At 32.0% G+C, this 13,947-nt stretch overlaps 3 protein-coding genes and 1 long non-coding RNA gene across 8 annotated transcripts in view; 1 reads left to right on the top strand and 3 right to left on the bottom strand.

The window, feature by feature from the left end:
- LOC122567610 (DNA-directed RNA polymerases I, II, and III subunit RPABC3) overlaps window positions 1–6,903 on the top strand; it is a 71,220-nt gene extending 64,317 nt beyond the window's left edge. For all 5 annotated transcript variants that reach the window (XM_043726359.1, XM_043726358.1, XM_043726361.1 and 2 more), the window contains one exon: window positions 6,449–6,903. In XM_043726359.1, the coding sequence (XP_043582294.1) occupies window positions 6,449–6,566 (118 nt within the window). In that variant the 3' untranslated portion in view covers window positions 6,567–6,903. The remainder of the gene's footprint in view (window positions 1–6,448) is intronic.
- On the bottom strand, window positions 1,642–5,213 carry LOC122567623. The gene is made up of 2 exons (XR_006316846.1): window positions 4,836–5,213; window positions 1,642–4,318 (listed from the first exon to the last, which is right to left on the bottom strand). It is a non-coding gene; the product is annotated as an uncharacterized LOC122567623 (long non-coding RNA).
- Window positions 6,904–7,039: 136 nt separating the features above from the next.
- On the bottom strand, window positions 7,040–9,588 carry LOC122567605 (dynein axonemal assembly factor 10). The gene is made up of 4 exons (XM_043726346.1): window positions 9,169–9,588; window positions 8,569–9,069; window positions 8,415–8,512; window positions 7,040–8,341 (listed from the first exon to the last, which is right to left on the bottom strand). The coding sequence occupies exons 1-4, from the start codon at window positions 9,433–9,435 to the stop codon at window positions 8,134–8,136; spliced, it is 1,074 nt and encodes a 357-aa protein (XP_043582281.1). The 5' UTR covers window positions 9,436–9,588; the 3' UTR covers window positions 7,040–8,133.
- Window positions 9,589–10,260: 672 nt separating this feature from the next.
- LOC122567595 (condensin complex subunit 3) lies at window positions 10,261–13,919 on the bottom strand. Its single transcript, XM_043726328.1, has 7 exons — window positions 13,570–13,919; window positions 12,646–13,445; window positions 12,032–12,566; window positions 11,632–11,934; window positions 11,199–11,564; window positions 10,612–11,124; window positions 10,261–10,539 (listed from the first exon to the last, which is right to left on the bottom strand). Exons 1-7 carry the CDS (start codon window positions 13,675–13,677, stop codon window positions 10,429–10,431), a joined length of 2,736 nt encoding a protein of 911 aa, XP_043582263.1. The 5' UTR covers window positions 13,678–13,919; the 3' UTR covers window positions 10,261–10,428.
- Window positions 13,920–13,947: the final 28 nt, after the last annotated feature.

Here is a 13,947-nt window from a genome sequence, read left to right as displayed (position 1 = left end):
TTTTGTTTTTCACTAAAAGTAATTTTCCTATCTTAGTATTAAGTTGTCGAAGTTAACTCGAAGGGTTAAACAGGTTATGTCATAATTATAGTGTATTTTTCAACATTCTTTTGTAACTTTAACTTTAATTAGCCAATTGTCTTCGAATTTAATGTTTGTTATGCATATGAAAAAGAAATTGTATAAAGAATACTCCTAAATATGAAAAACTTGCAAGTTCGAATGCGTGGCGTTGAACGTGGTTAGGTAAACGGTTTGTAGAGGGGCGACTCGATTGTGTTTCGCGATGAACAACGAGGGTGAAGATCGCGTGTGTTTGTAATTTCGCGTCTCTATTCTCGTTTCTGTATCATCCCAGCTGAAAAGTCGACGCGTCGCCGCGCAGTGTCATTGAAAACATTACGGAGATACAATGTCACGTTACGTCACGCTCGCGAAGACGGATCAGGGAACAATTGGATACGCGAAGGAATACGGGATTGCGTTACTCGCAAAGTGTATCGTGTTCTTATTCCGGTATCACATGACGTTTCGCCTAATACATCGAAGCTCGTCAATTTTATTTATAGAAGTTATTTAATAAATTTGATATATCATAATTAGACTGCAGATTTGTATACATTTATGGGGAAGCTGGGAAGAAATGTACATAATGTGTCAAATAAAATACGTATAATATTCAAAGTAAAACACTTATTATAATATTTCCATTTCATTAATTACATTCATAAAAATTCGCAGTCTAGGCATAATTAAATATAAATTTAGAAAGAGCACTTGACAGATCAAAGGACTATGATCAAATGCTACTTTCGATTAGATTCAGAGAAATACATTTATTTGTACATTGTAATGAATCACTTGTAAATATTAACTTTTATCTCGAACACGGTCGTCAGGGTCAGTATATCAGTTTGATATGATGCCTTCTTGTTGACTGATGAAGTGTTGTTGATCTGCTTGGGTCGAATGATAAGATTCTTTCAGACTCAGTACGAAATATATGTTATTATTGATAAAGGAGGAATCAGTTTATAAGGTGATTTGGTATATTGTTATTCGTACAATAGAATTTCTTTTTAAGCTGAATAAATATGTATTGAGTACCTGGACTACTACTGGATTTGACGCTAGAACTACCAAACCAGCAAAAATGACTGTCATCAAAGTCTTTGTATTTGCAATTACTAAAATATTTCAGTAGTTATATAGTAATAATAGCAGTTAAACTTTAATCCCAATTAGCTATATATAACGTTATGATTTTCTACCTGAGAAGCATAGTAATGTGATAAAAAATATCTTGCTATTTTATTTAAGCTGTATTTTTAATGTAAGAATAGATTTTAATTGAGGATAAGGAGAAAATACGAAATGGTGATAAAATTAGAAATAAATCGGATAGTAGTCCAGGATCGAAATTTCCTGTTTAACGACGCATATCGTGCCAGAGTGTGCACGCCGAATCTGTGTATGTGTGTGTATGCGTGTATACAGCAGCAAGTTAAATTTGGGATGTAGAATGAGATTGCGAAATTTATAATCTAAAACGAGAGTGTAAAGCATCCATAACGAAACATATTCACACCTTGAACATATGCGTATACACATATACACACAAACGTATTTTATCTTTGATAATGTTGGAAAATCACATTACACGATCTATATAAGTATACATGTATTAACTGCAACATAGCAAATACTGCACAAGCGAGGTTAAGTGAATAAAAGCGACTGCATGCTAATTTTAAATTAAGCCAGGTAAACCAGTACAGTTTTCCTCTTAAAGACCAGGCCAGAGAATACTTGTATGCACGTTACATGTGGTTTATATTCTGGTTTAAAATTATGTACCTCATGTTATATGTCTCTCAAAATCCTGTCTATACGAAATATATAGTAACTATATACAACTGCTTCTAATTACTCATTAAATTCGTATATTTCGGTAAAATTCACTTATTTGCAAATCCATCAAAGTGGATACCTATGAGTGTATATTATACATACATAGAAACATAAATAAGCATAACAAGCTCTACCACAATAAGAAAAAGCAAAATTAATTAGTACACCGCTTATAGTGACTCGCATTAATATCCTAATACCACCGGCAATTATTATTGTACATACTTTATAATACTATCAAATCTAAAAAAAAATATTGTGGATTTATCATCTATTTTCACCTATTTTTGAATTCGTCAGGTTCCACCCTTTATAAAAATAATTTTTTTCAACTACCAAGCGACCTAAAAGTTAGAAAACTCTTTAAAATGGACACGTCATATCATTCCCGTGTAGTTTTCATATCAATGTAAGCCTTAAAACCTCGTAACGACTGGTACTTAAATCTAGCGACATATAACTCACGATAGCCAAGAATAAAACTAGTGGAAAGCATCGAAGACACGCCGTCAATAATGCGAAATTCTCGAACGCGAGTCATTTTTCTGCGTCAATGGCACAATAGGTATTGTGGAGTTCATAGCTGGTACAGATTTCACGATAGTTACGTCCGTGCGACACAATACCGTGAACCACGCGCGATACAGACGTACGCACGAGATATGGGAAACCTGTTTGGCCCACCGTGGCGCTTGTGTCGCAATAAATCTCCGACACGTTTGCTCAGCAAAAGAATTTCTCCGACTCTAGCATGAAGTCAACGCGCGTGATATTTTCTACAACATACAGTGGCTCACGAAAACATTCGAATGCTTCTAGAAATCTTTTACGAATGTATTGTATATATTTTATATCGAACATTTTGAAATTTCATTAGTATTATAATGATTACATTGATAAAGTTTGAAGCAAAACTGAGAATCTATGTAGAAGCTATAAGGTATTTACTCCAACTATATACAATATTCCGCAGAGATCGCAAAAGTATTTAAACAATTATCCATTGTATTGTTAATAAGCCTTAATATTCGGTAGAAACATTTTTGATTAGTTAGTATTACACCATTTAACTTATATATTGGACTGTATGCTAATTTTTTACTAAATACCTTGCAATAAACGTCTTGTTACTTATATATACTTTTTTAGATTGGTTCCAAATTTTACCGATATAATCATGGTGTCCTTTCATTTTAGTGATCATGGACTTTCGAAATGTTTTATATAGCACATAATATATACATAAAAATTTTCTATGATAAGTAGCCACTCCTTCGATTTTTTATTTTTTGCATTTTTGTATCTTTCTTGTATATATCGTAAATGATTACGTGTTCTTGGAAGAGTTGAATAAAAGAATCGGTGGAGCGTGTAAACGAGAGTATCGGTTCGCGGTCGACTTGTTTTTTTTTTTTCTTCTTTCGCTCTCATTTTTTCCTCATCGCTCTCGGCCGTCGGACATCGTTTGCGCATAGGTGATATTTATACCCGTGACTTATTCGTTTCACCACTTTCTGGACCTTTTACAACTTCTGACACATTTCAGTTGCTGTCACATTGCATAAGATGCGTGCACCACTTTGATGACTTTCTTTGTTCAAGTTCATTTATCGTGAAGTCAATTATTGGACTGCGGATTTTTATGCATGTCGGGGAAATTTGAAGATGCACAATTATACAGAGAATGCGTAAAATATAATATGTTACGATATTTAGTAAATAAGAAAATTGCATACGCAGATTCCATTTTTTATTATATTCATAAAAGTATGACTTTTCATAAATATTTACAGTCTATTAATTATATAACTTATATGATTCTTATATAGATCTGATTAGCGACAAGAGTGTTTCAAACAAATTCCTATCTATAAATGACATGGATCTTCCACTTAGGGTCCATTATAGGTGATGGCGCTAGTGGGCTTTCGCGAAACTCTCAAGAACGTTGATTTCCATGAAAAATTCATAATTATATATTGAAATTTATCTATCTATTTTTATGCGATTGAATTTTCAATAATATTTTCATATATAAATATATGAATATCTATATCCAAGGATAATACAAAAGAAAGATTTTTGAGAAATTTAAAACACTGTTGTCGCTGATATATTAGGGTAACATAAGTAAACCATTATAAATGTAGCAGTGATATTGTCGACCGCTATTATCTCAAACTGTCATCATTTCTTGTCGCTGCTCATTGTAATTGTAATGACAATAAAAATCATATACTGTGCCGCATCCTTCTCATCATTTCATTTCATACCGCCACCTCTCAAAGTCGTTGCTTCCCGGAACCTCAATATCATTTTAGCAAGTTATTCTTGACCCGGTAGAAATGCTCTTTTTCCTTCCCTTCCAGACGTATTCGATATACGAGGTACCATACGTAATTATTTTCTATATATTTCATGCAAATTGCATTTTTTCATATAGACAATATTTAAGTTTAGTTTTAAACGTACGTATTTAAAAAGTAAAACAGATTTACTTAAAAAATGTAATTAGTATTCCTTAATAATATTCACAATTTTAATTCTAAATTTTATTATAATATTAGTTCATATTTTGGGACTTGGAAATCATGCAATTATAATATGAGAAAGAATTTGAATAATGAATCAAAGTTGATCATAGTTAATTAGTTATTACTTCTAAAAAGTAATATAGATAATATGGTTGTAGAATAATAATGGCAAATGTTTACTCTACTAAAACATCTTATTTTTTTAATATTTGCTCTACACAACATGCCACTGTCAATGTCACATTGAAGATAAGTCATCCAATATCTGAGAAGTTTAATATAGAGATAGATTAATTGAACAAGGGATGAGGAGAAGAGGGTTAGCCAATAGACGGAAAGGAGGTGGCAGAAACCAAGAATACTTCGGTTAAAAATAATCAGCTCTCTTACTATGGATGGTGAGAAATTTGGGAGCAAGGTCAATCGATAGCAGCGTAACTTCCTAAACATGTGTATTGCTCAGTTTATTTAAATATCCTTGGATCGTTAGCGGATGTGTATTATTTCTTTGAACTCTGAGAAGTAACGTAGATAATTCTTTTTTCGCTTGCTAGAAACATTTTATATCTTTTAATGTATCGTCGGAGGTTAATTTTGTGAAAAAGAAAGAGAGAGGATAGTGAACAAAATGTTGACCTCTTTATATTGAAAATTGATTAATAACAGTTCATTTTTGAATTCTTTTTCATTTATAATTCTGTCGATAAACTGCGGTCAAAGTTCCATCACATGCTGTATAATTTCCTGCTGCTACTTCCTACAATATTGGTAAACTTTGGGAAACAAAATTTCGAATAATTTACATTAAACTGTAAAAAAACGTAAAAGCTACTTTACACAGTATTGTATTTGAATCTACACATTGACGTTCTTGGAAACTACATTTAGTAAATACATGATCCCGCTTCATAGAACACAAGATTTTATTTCAATAAAATGAGTTCCGAATAATCGACAATGATGAAAATATCTTTGAAAATTGGCAAATCGAAAAACTTAAGAAAATGACTAATATCATAGTAAGGTTAGGATTATCTTTATGATTTTGAATCATAAAATAATATTCACCTACTGTATACAATAATACATTGATGTATTTTAAACTAATCGTTTATTATTATGTACCTCGTAATCGTCATAATCGTTATAAAAACACGTACACGATAGTACACTTAAAAAATCCCTAGCATCAGGAAGAAGCTGCGTTTCTAATATGGAATCCACCAGCGGAACTGCTTGAACAAGAGAGTCACGTTTGACGTCAGAAGAAAATCCTTGGCAGAAGATTTTTGCGATTGGCATGTTGGCAGTGTTGTTAGCTGGTTGTGTGGCTATATTGTATATACGACCGCTATCGGCACTGCAATTATGACAATTGCAGATCCGCAACCGTGATTGAAAGTACAACTTCAATAATCATCATCAGATAATGAGGACGAGGATTTAAATCAATATTTTCTAATTATCACATTAGTGTATTTCGATTGAAACATTTTGTGTGCGTGGATGAAAAACTGTTTTACTGACCAACATAATAATTTTCAGGTTTATTCTATGTAGATACATATGTACGTAAAAAATATTTCTTATTTAATGTTAACTTTAATTCATCTCAAATCGAGAAATTTCAAAATCGAGTTAGACTAAGGAAAACTAAGCTAAATATAATTAATGTAACTAGTACAATTAAGTTGAAAAAATTGTGATACTTAATTTGTGTAGACTTAAGAATTTCCTAAATGTAAAATTACATAAATGTTTATTTCTCGAAGGCTATCATGGTTGAAAGTTCATCTCATTTTTTAATGAAAAATTGAATTTAAACATTTCAAATTCAGTTAAATAAATCCCTCGATATAATATAGCAATATAAAATTGTTTTTCCGGTGATCAGGAGGGTAAAGTCAAACGAAAAGCCAGCATTCGGTTTCTAAACAAATATATGCAGGCTTTTAGTGTGCTGATTCACGGTGACTTACATTGTCTGTTTCTGTCTGTTGCAGATCTGCCTACGTATCCTTTGGAGGATTGCTGATGAGGTTACAGGGTGACGCAAACAACCTACACGGTTTTGAGATCGACCAGCATATGTATCTACTAATGAAAAAATTGGCGTTCTAACTTCATTACATGCGCCGCAATTATTGATTTAGGAAATGTGTGTATATTAAATGCATTCTTTTCAAGGAGAACGTTATTATTAATCAATCTAGAACAAAGATGATTCAATTGTTAGAAATTATTAATGGTCGATATTATTGCAGAAAGAAATTTCTTGTATATTGCAATAATCGAGGAAACAGTACATTGACGTAAAACAGGAAATATGTATTCTGTTTTCTAGCTGATCGATCACTAATCATATTTTCCAATTCATGAATCATTACTAAGCATTGTTACTGCCATTGCGATTTTCAGATACGTGCTAATTAATAAAGGTATTTTTCCACGTAAAAAATAACCTTCTAAATATAAACTCCCAACCTATCCAATTATTCTTATTAAAAAGTACCATAAAAATTATCAGAATTATACAGTTGTTAAATAAAATGATTACTAATTGTTGATTAAATTCTTCGGAAACAAACAAAGCATGACAATTTTCAGGCGAATTTGTACTGGCTTTACAACGCTGCAATTGACCAGTTAAGTTGGTACATATTCAAATAAACTGCTTTGCTCCTTGTTACCAGTTGAATTAATTACAGGCAGTTCTTGTAATAAGACTATAAAGACCCGTAATTCCGCATTCCTTTAATTGCGAGCAACTGATTCAATGAAGTAAAACATTTTTGCTCACTCCTGTCTTTTATAAAAATAACCGTTAAAAGACAATATTTAGTTAATAACATAAAATTTTCGATAAATTCGTCAAATCTTAAAAAAATAAAAGAGATTTGTAGGAGAAAAATCTATCTCTTGTTTTCTGTGATGCTGCGCGTACAGGACGACGCCATTTTGGAGAACAACGGAGCCAAGACTAAATGCGTGATCCAATCGGAACGCGCGCAGCTTCAGTGAACACGAGAGCAAGAAACGAAAAGAATGTATCACAGAGACACGTTGCAGAAGGGGGAATAGCCAAGAACTAATTTATGTAATTAAACTCGCGGTATTCCTGACCTTGTATGGCTGAATGTGAGCTGGCCGAGACTGGCTCGAACAATGTAGCATAAGTGCCACTTGGCGTGGGTATGTCTCGCGCCTCAACATGGCGGTCTGATGTTGCATAACATATCGCACTATAAGATGGCTGCCACTTAATAAGGGTTTGATTCTAAATAGATTGGCCCGATGACATATAATTCGCTTTCATCTGGTCGTCCGTACCGCGAAGTTGCGCAACGCGTGCACATGTATACGGAGACAAAAATCAATATTTAACGAACGACAAGTGTCGCCATCGTGATGAAAATTTCCTTCGCAGTCGGTAATTTAGACTCTTAGACAACCAAGGATTCCAGACAATTTAATTTGAATTTAATGAAAAATTTTGTAAAATATTAATTATTATTTTATTCATTTTATTTCGTCAAATTATATAAACTAAGATAATTGATGTTTATTTACAGTTCTATCTTGTTTCTATTGCAATAGTGAACGTTTCACACTGAATAATATTAAATAACATAATATAAATATCTTATTTTTTTTTATAATTAATTAGAACACGAATTTATACTTTTTCTTAGAAAGTATTAAGTTTCGTGGTGATAATTACCCTCAAACATTGATCAAACGCAGTGCAAACAGCCAAACCCTGTTTGTCTGGACTCCAGTCTAGGGAACTAACAGGTTGTGATGAAACAATAGTGTTTTGTAAAAGAGTTAGATTACCGACGATTCCGCGGCCAATGCCATCTGCGTCTACTATTTTTCGTTTCTCTGGATAATTACTAAAAAATAATTCAATAGTAAATAAAACTATAAAAAGCTAAAAATAAAAATAGATATAAAATGTATAATTACTATTTCCATAAACAAAGGCTTCCTCCTCCACCACAAGTAACAAATATTTCACGATTTTGGGGCAAGTGTCTGACTAACCATACTGTTGCATTATGTGCCTAAAACATTATAAATCAAATTAAATGAAGATGTGATTTTTATATTTTAATCTTACCTTCTCTGTTAGATAAGTAAATCCTTTTTTAGGATGCTGAGTTTTTAAATCAAACAAATAAAACTTTGACTCCAAAGTGGTTGCTACTAATTTATTCATTGGAATATCCTTTCTATCAAATTCAATGCTACAAACTCCATTTTTAAGATTACTTTCCCACAAAACAGCCATTGCTTTTAAATCAAACATTTTTACATCTCCATTATCATAACCAGCAGCTACAACTCTTTCCTCACAATTGTATGAATTTCCAAATGCAACTGTCCAGCAATCTCTACGATCTTCACCCTCTTTAGGTTCCATTACAGCAACTGGTCGACCTTTCAACCTAGGATCCCAGACTTTAACGCTTCCATCCCTAGAGCCAGTTACTAATTCCGGTGCGCCGCATCCAATGCTCTGTCCAGCTACACCATCGATACTGTTTATAATCTCATCATGAGCAACAGTAGTATAAATTGGTATCGAAGGGTCTTCTAGGTTGTAGATGTTCAATTTACCCTAATAAAGGTGACTTTAAATCTTATCTATGTAGGAATAACAAATTGATAAATTTTAAATCTTATGTATAATATCATTCATTGTATTTTTTGTTAATACCTGAAAATCACCAGTTGCTAAATATCTGTCTTTTAGACTAGACGCTTTAAAGGTCCCGCATTTTATCGGTTGAGATCGTTCGATATCTTTAACAAGATTTAATTCGCCACTAGAAACTTCATAGATTTGTATAATACCGCTACCACGCGGTCGTGAGCCCATAACCACAAATTTTGCGCTGCACGGAATCCATTTTACGTCGAATAAGGAATAATTTACCGATTTCTCAATATGACAAATTATCTGCGGTTTCTCAAATTTATCCATACTTTCGAAGTTGACTATACAACAAGATTACTTGGTTCTTAGCTAAAATTTGTGAGACTGTGACAGCAATTATTTTGACGTATCTGAAGTATTTGAAGTATCCATAAACAGAGATCAATAGGGAGCAGGAAATAGGAATAGTAGTGAATACAGAGTGAGTAGGTCGCTGATGCAATGTCAAAAATGTTGGCCAAAAGATGCACTAGGAATAGGAACCTCTAGTGGCCAATGGCCGAACTATAAACACGTATCTTCTCCGGTTCTCATGGTGGGAAAAATAAACGTATACACAGTGAGAAGGGAAGTATTTCAGTTATTAATGAATAAGATTTTGCTAAAAAGAGATTTTTAATTATCATATTCCTTTAAATTTTTAGCTTCATTAATATCAATAACATCCTTTTCGAAAAAATATAAAAATTACCTGGAAGTTTAATCAAATATCAAAAATAAATTTTAAAGAGTACTAAAACCTACATCACTTATTAATATTTGAAACAGATAGGTGGAATTAAAGATCCTCTGGACGTAACAACTTAATAACCTGGTTCACTTATTTTTCTGTATGTAAAGTTATTAATTAACTTTTAACTATGATACTCTACAAAAAGATAGAAAACAAATAAACTTTACTCGTTGCAGGAACTTCTTCTTATGCGCTAGTTTAATGCAATTAAAATGTCAATTCGCGTATCCTTACTGTCACTAGCCAATACGACGCGCTTAGTGAATGCGGACTATATCCGGCGTAAGTCAATGTGAAGCATTTTATGAATGCCGGATATAACCGGCGCTAGGCGTGAAAGAGTTAAAAATGAAGAATTTTAAAATGTTACGTGGAATTCAGAGATTTTTATTATTTCGTGAACATCCTATAAAACATTGCATATATATAAACATATGCTCAGGAGATATATAAAATTTAATTCAATATTATATAAAATATAATATTTTCACATTCAGTTCAATTGCGTTCCTATTATGAACAATTACTCATTCATCAGCTTCAGTGTCTTCATCTTCTGCTACATCGGTAGCATTAGGAGCATTTAACTTTTTCGTAAAAAGCTCGATGTATCTTACTAACCGTTTATCAGAAACTACCTGTAAAAAATATAAATGTTTATATAAATTTATAATATATAATTAACAATTGTTTGTACGTAAGATATTTACCATTTCCATCACTTTATCGATAGCTTCCTGTAAGTTTTTTTTAGACGTGTTATCGTCCAATTCCAAATGCAAATCTTTCAACGATTTAATAAGAGTTTCTTTGTCAATGTTGCTTTCTGTATTTAATACTTCTGCCAAAATAGAAAAAACGAGGCTATTATGCGCACAGAAATTCTCTCCTCCAGGTTTACGAGTTTCAAGCCTAGTCAAGTTTAATATAAACCTGGATACTTCATAAGGATCAATTTCTTGTAAGGGACTGATGTCTGGTGCATTACATAAAATTTGTAAGGTCGGCAAGTATGCTTCTTCTAATAACATGTGTGCATCAGGTACGAATGTGACAAAATTATCGAAGAAACCAGTTAGACATTGTCGAAGATAGAAGTCGCTATCGTTCACAGGATTGTAACATAAAATTATTAATCTTGACAATAAACTCGAACTACTAATTCGTCGATGAAGTAACAATTTGCAAAGACCTTCCGCGGCAACTGTTCTTAGTCCTTGATTCTACGTTTTTAACAAAAAGATTTTCATATTATATATTTAAAATAAAAGAATATTAGACTAGAATATATACTCACTGCATTATCTAATAATCCGGCTATAATTTTAATAAAATTACAATTGCCTCGTTCTGCTTCTGATTTACGTAGAGATGCTACAGAAACTTCTGTGTCGGTATCCGTAAATAATTTAGTGCGAGATTTTTCTGATTTACTACCAGTATTATCGGGTACATTTTCTAATATATCAAAATGCTCCAGGCCGTATAACAATAAAAGGTCGAAGATTCCTTTCAAAGCAACAATCCAAATATCTGGATTTTCTTGTTCCAAAGAAAATTGTAAGAACAACATCATAATATGTTGTTTAGCTAATTCCCTGTCCAATATACAACAAACACTAACTGCTTTTAATGCTAATATATGTACTTTATCATCCGGATGCTGAAAGCAATAATTACGTTATACATAATAATTTAAGATTAAATAAATTTATATTTCAATCACATACATCTAAACTATCAAGCGCTATTTGCATAAGGCTTTGAAGTGTTGGCGTTAACGAAGTTACAGACTGCATCATTGTACATATTATAGTTAGACATTTTATCATTGTTGCAGAATCACTCTTTTCTTTGATCTCTTCGTTAGTTATAGTTTGTGTTACTTGAGGTTTTTCTGATAATTTTACTATTTCCTCGTTCAATTCGTTTATTTGATTTTTTAAACCATCTGCCTTTAAATACTGTTTGTCTTGTATAGCCTGATATTCTTCTTCTTTTAATTCTAATAACTTTACCTTAAGTTTTGCTCTCTAAAAAGTACTTTTCATTAAGATAAATGGTACAATTTTTACCAAATTTGAATTTTTTAATGTTATATTTAATATTATATGGAGAATACCAACTTACTTTTATGTTAATCTCGTGTTGTTGTTCCTCCGTGATTTGTGTTTGTGTTATAGTTTCTTTCAAAGGCAATCTAATTTCACTGATTATGTTAGCTAATGTATCTAGTCTGCTATTTACATCGGGTATAACGTTTTTTAGGTGTGTTACTGCACATTCAACAAGTTTTTCAGTCCAGTAATTACCCATCAAAATATTACGTATTAATTCGTTCAACCTTTTTCTTCCAACTTCATCAGATAAATCATAAATTGTTACTATTTCAAATAACTGTAATAGGACAAATTTCTGCATATGATTCACCCATGTTTCAGTTTGTTGTGCAGATATTGCTGTAAGGAAATCGGAAATATAATTGCAGAACATTGATAATTCTGGCAAAATTGTTTCCAATTCTTCTGTACAAGATTCACGTTGAACATATTTTACTAAGCATCTCCAATACAGTGCAGTTTCACTGCACAATTTATTCACTGGTATTAATTTAGTCTCTTTATCTATTGGTAATTGTTCTATTAATGTATTTAATGTAGCGTTCCTAATCAAATAAAGATTAACCATTTAGTATTTCAAACAAATGTTCAATAGCACATATATATGATAAATTAAATACTTACTTAAATAAAGAATCTAGAGCTAAAACAGATACATCTGTACCAATTTCAGCATCAAGAGCTGTTATTAAACTGATGAATTTACCATTAAAATGTCTTAACCATGATGGTAACAGAACATTTTGAACAGTTTTTTTAATTATATCAGATCTATCTTTTAAACCATCATTTAGCAGCTGATCTCTTTGTGTAATAGTTAAAGATCTTACTGTTACTTTACTAATGAATTCATATGCCATTTTACGAACTGCCTCATCCACATCTCTGGTTCTTCTCAATGCAACTTGTAAAGTACTTTGATTCTTTCCCATGCTCATCAATGCTGCTTTGCGAACCATAGCATTTGGATCTTTGCTGGCATGAAATATATACATTTTTATAACAGGGCATTGCTCATCTGTAGGATCCTGAAGTCTATGTAAAGCAAAAATTGCCTGAGCTCTAACTTTTGGCGATCTATCTAGCAACCGATCCATCATAGAAGCAGTAATTTTATCACAGACAGCATCATCAATAAAAGCCTGATCACCCATAGAATTTAATAACATATTCAAAAAATGACAAATACGAAATCTTACTCCTATGTCTTTTGCACTATGATTCGTTAGAAGAAATTCAAACAGGTTGGAAAGAAATGGACACATCGGTTCCTCAGATTCATTATCATTTATGGCTGAATATAAATCAGCGGCAAATTTAGCAACAAACTCCAGAGTATTCTCAACTCGTGGATGTCGCTGTGCAAAAGTAAGTGGAACTTTAAAACAGGATATAAAGCAGTTCCAAAAATCCGATTCATTAGTCTAAAATCGAACAAGGAAATGTTAGTAATTTTGCACGCTGTATATAAAGCATTTATATTGAAACTTTTTAAAATAAAAATAAATTAATTATAATGAATTCGTCTGTATTACAACCTATTCTTACCTGTTCGTAGCATTTCTTCAATTTTTTTAAATTACTCTGATGACAAGTTTTATTAAATTGAACACTATGAAATATTTCTTTTATATAATTATTTGTATTTCGTTTCATACTTATAAAATAATACGATTACGACCTGAAATATAAAAATAGCGCGTGAGAAAACTATAATACAACATAAGAAACAAAAACGTTACAAATTCAAATATATTTTTCTTATTGGTTGAAATGTTCACATCCATCTTACATCTACGAATCAGAGATCGCATGACAAGGATAATGAAACGATTGCACTGAAATTGAGTAAGATGGAACGATAACAATACTCGACTTTAGAAGCATTGGCGTAGGCATGGATTCAGATATTAACCTAAACATATA

The sequence above is a fragment of the Bombus pyrosoma genome, linkage group LG5, assembly GCF_014825855.1.
Source record: "Bombus pyrosoma isolate SC7728 linkage group LG5, ASM1482585v1, whole genome shotgun sequence".
NCBI classification, from domain to species: domain Eukaryota; kingdom Metazoa; phylum Arthropoda; class Insecta; order Hymenoptera; family Apidae; genus Bombus; species Bombus pyrosoma.
This window is presented reverse-complemented; position numbering and strand designations above follow the sequence as displayed.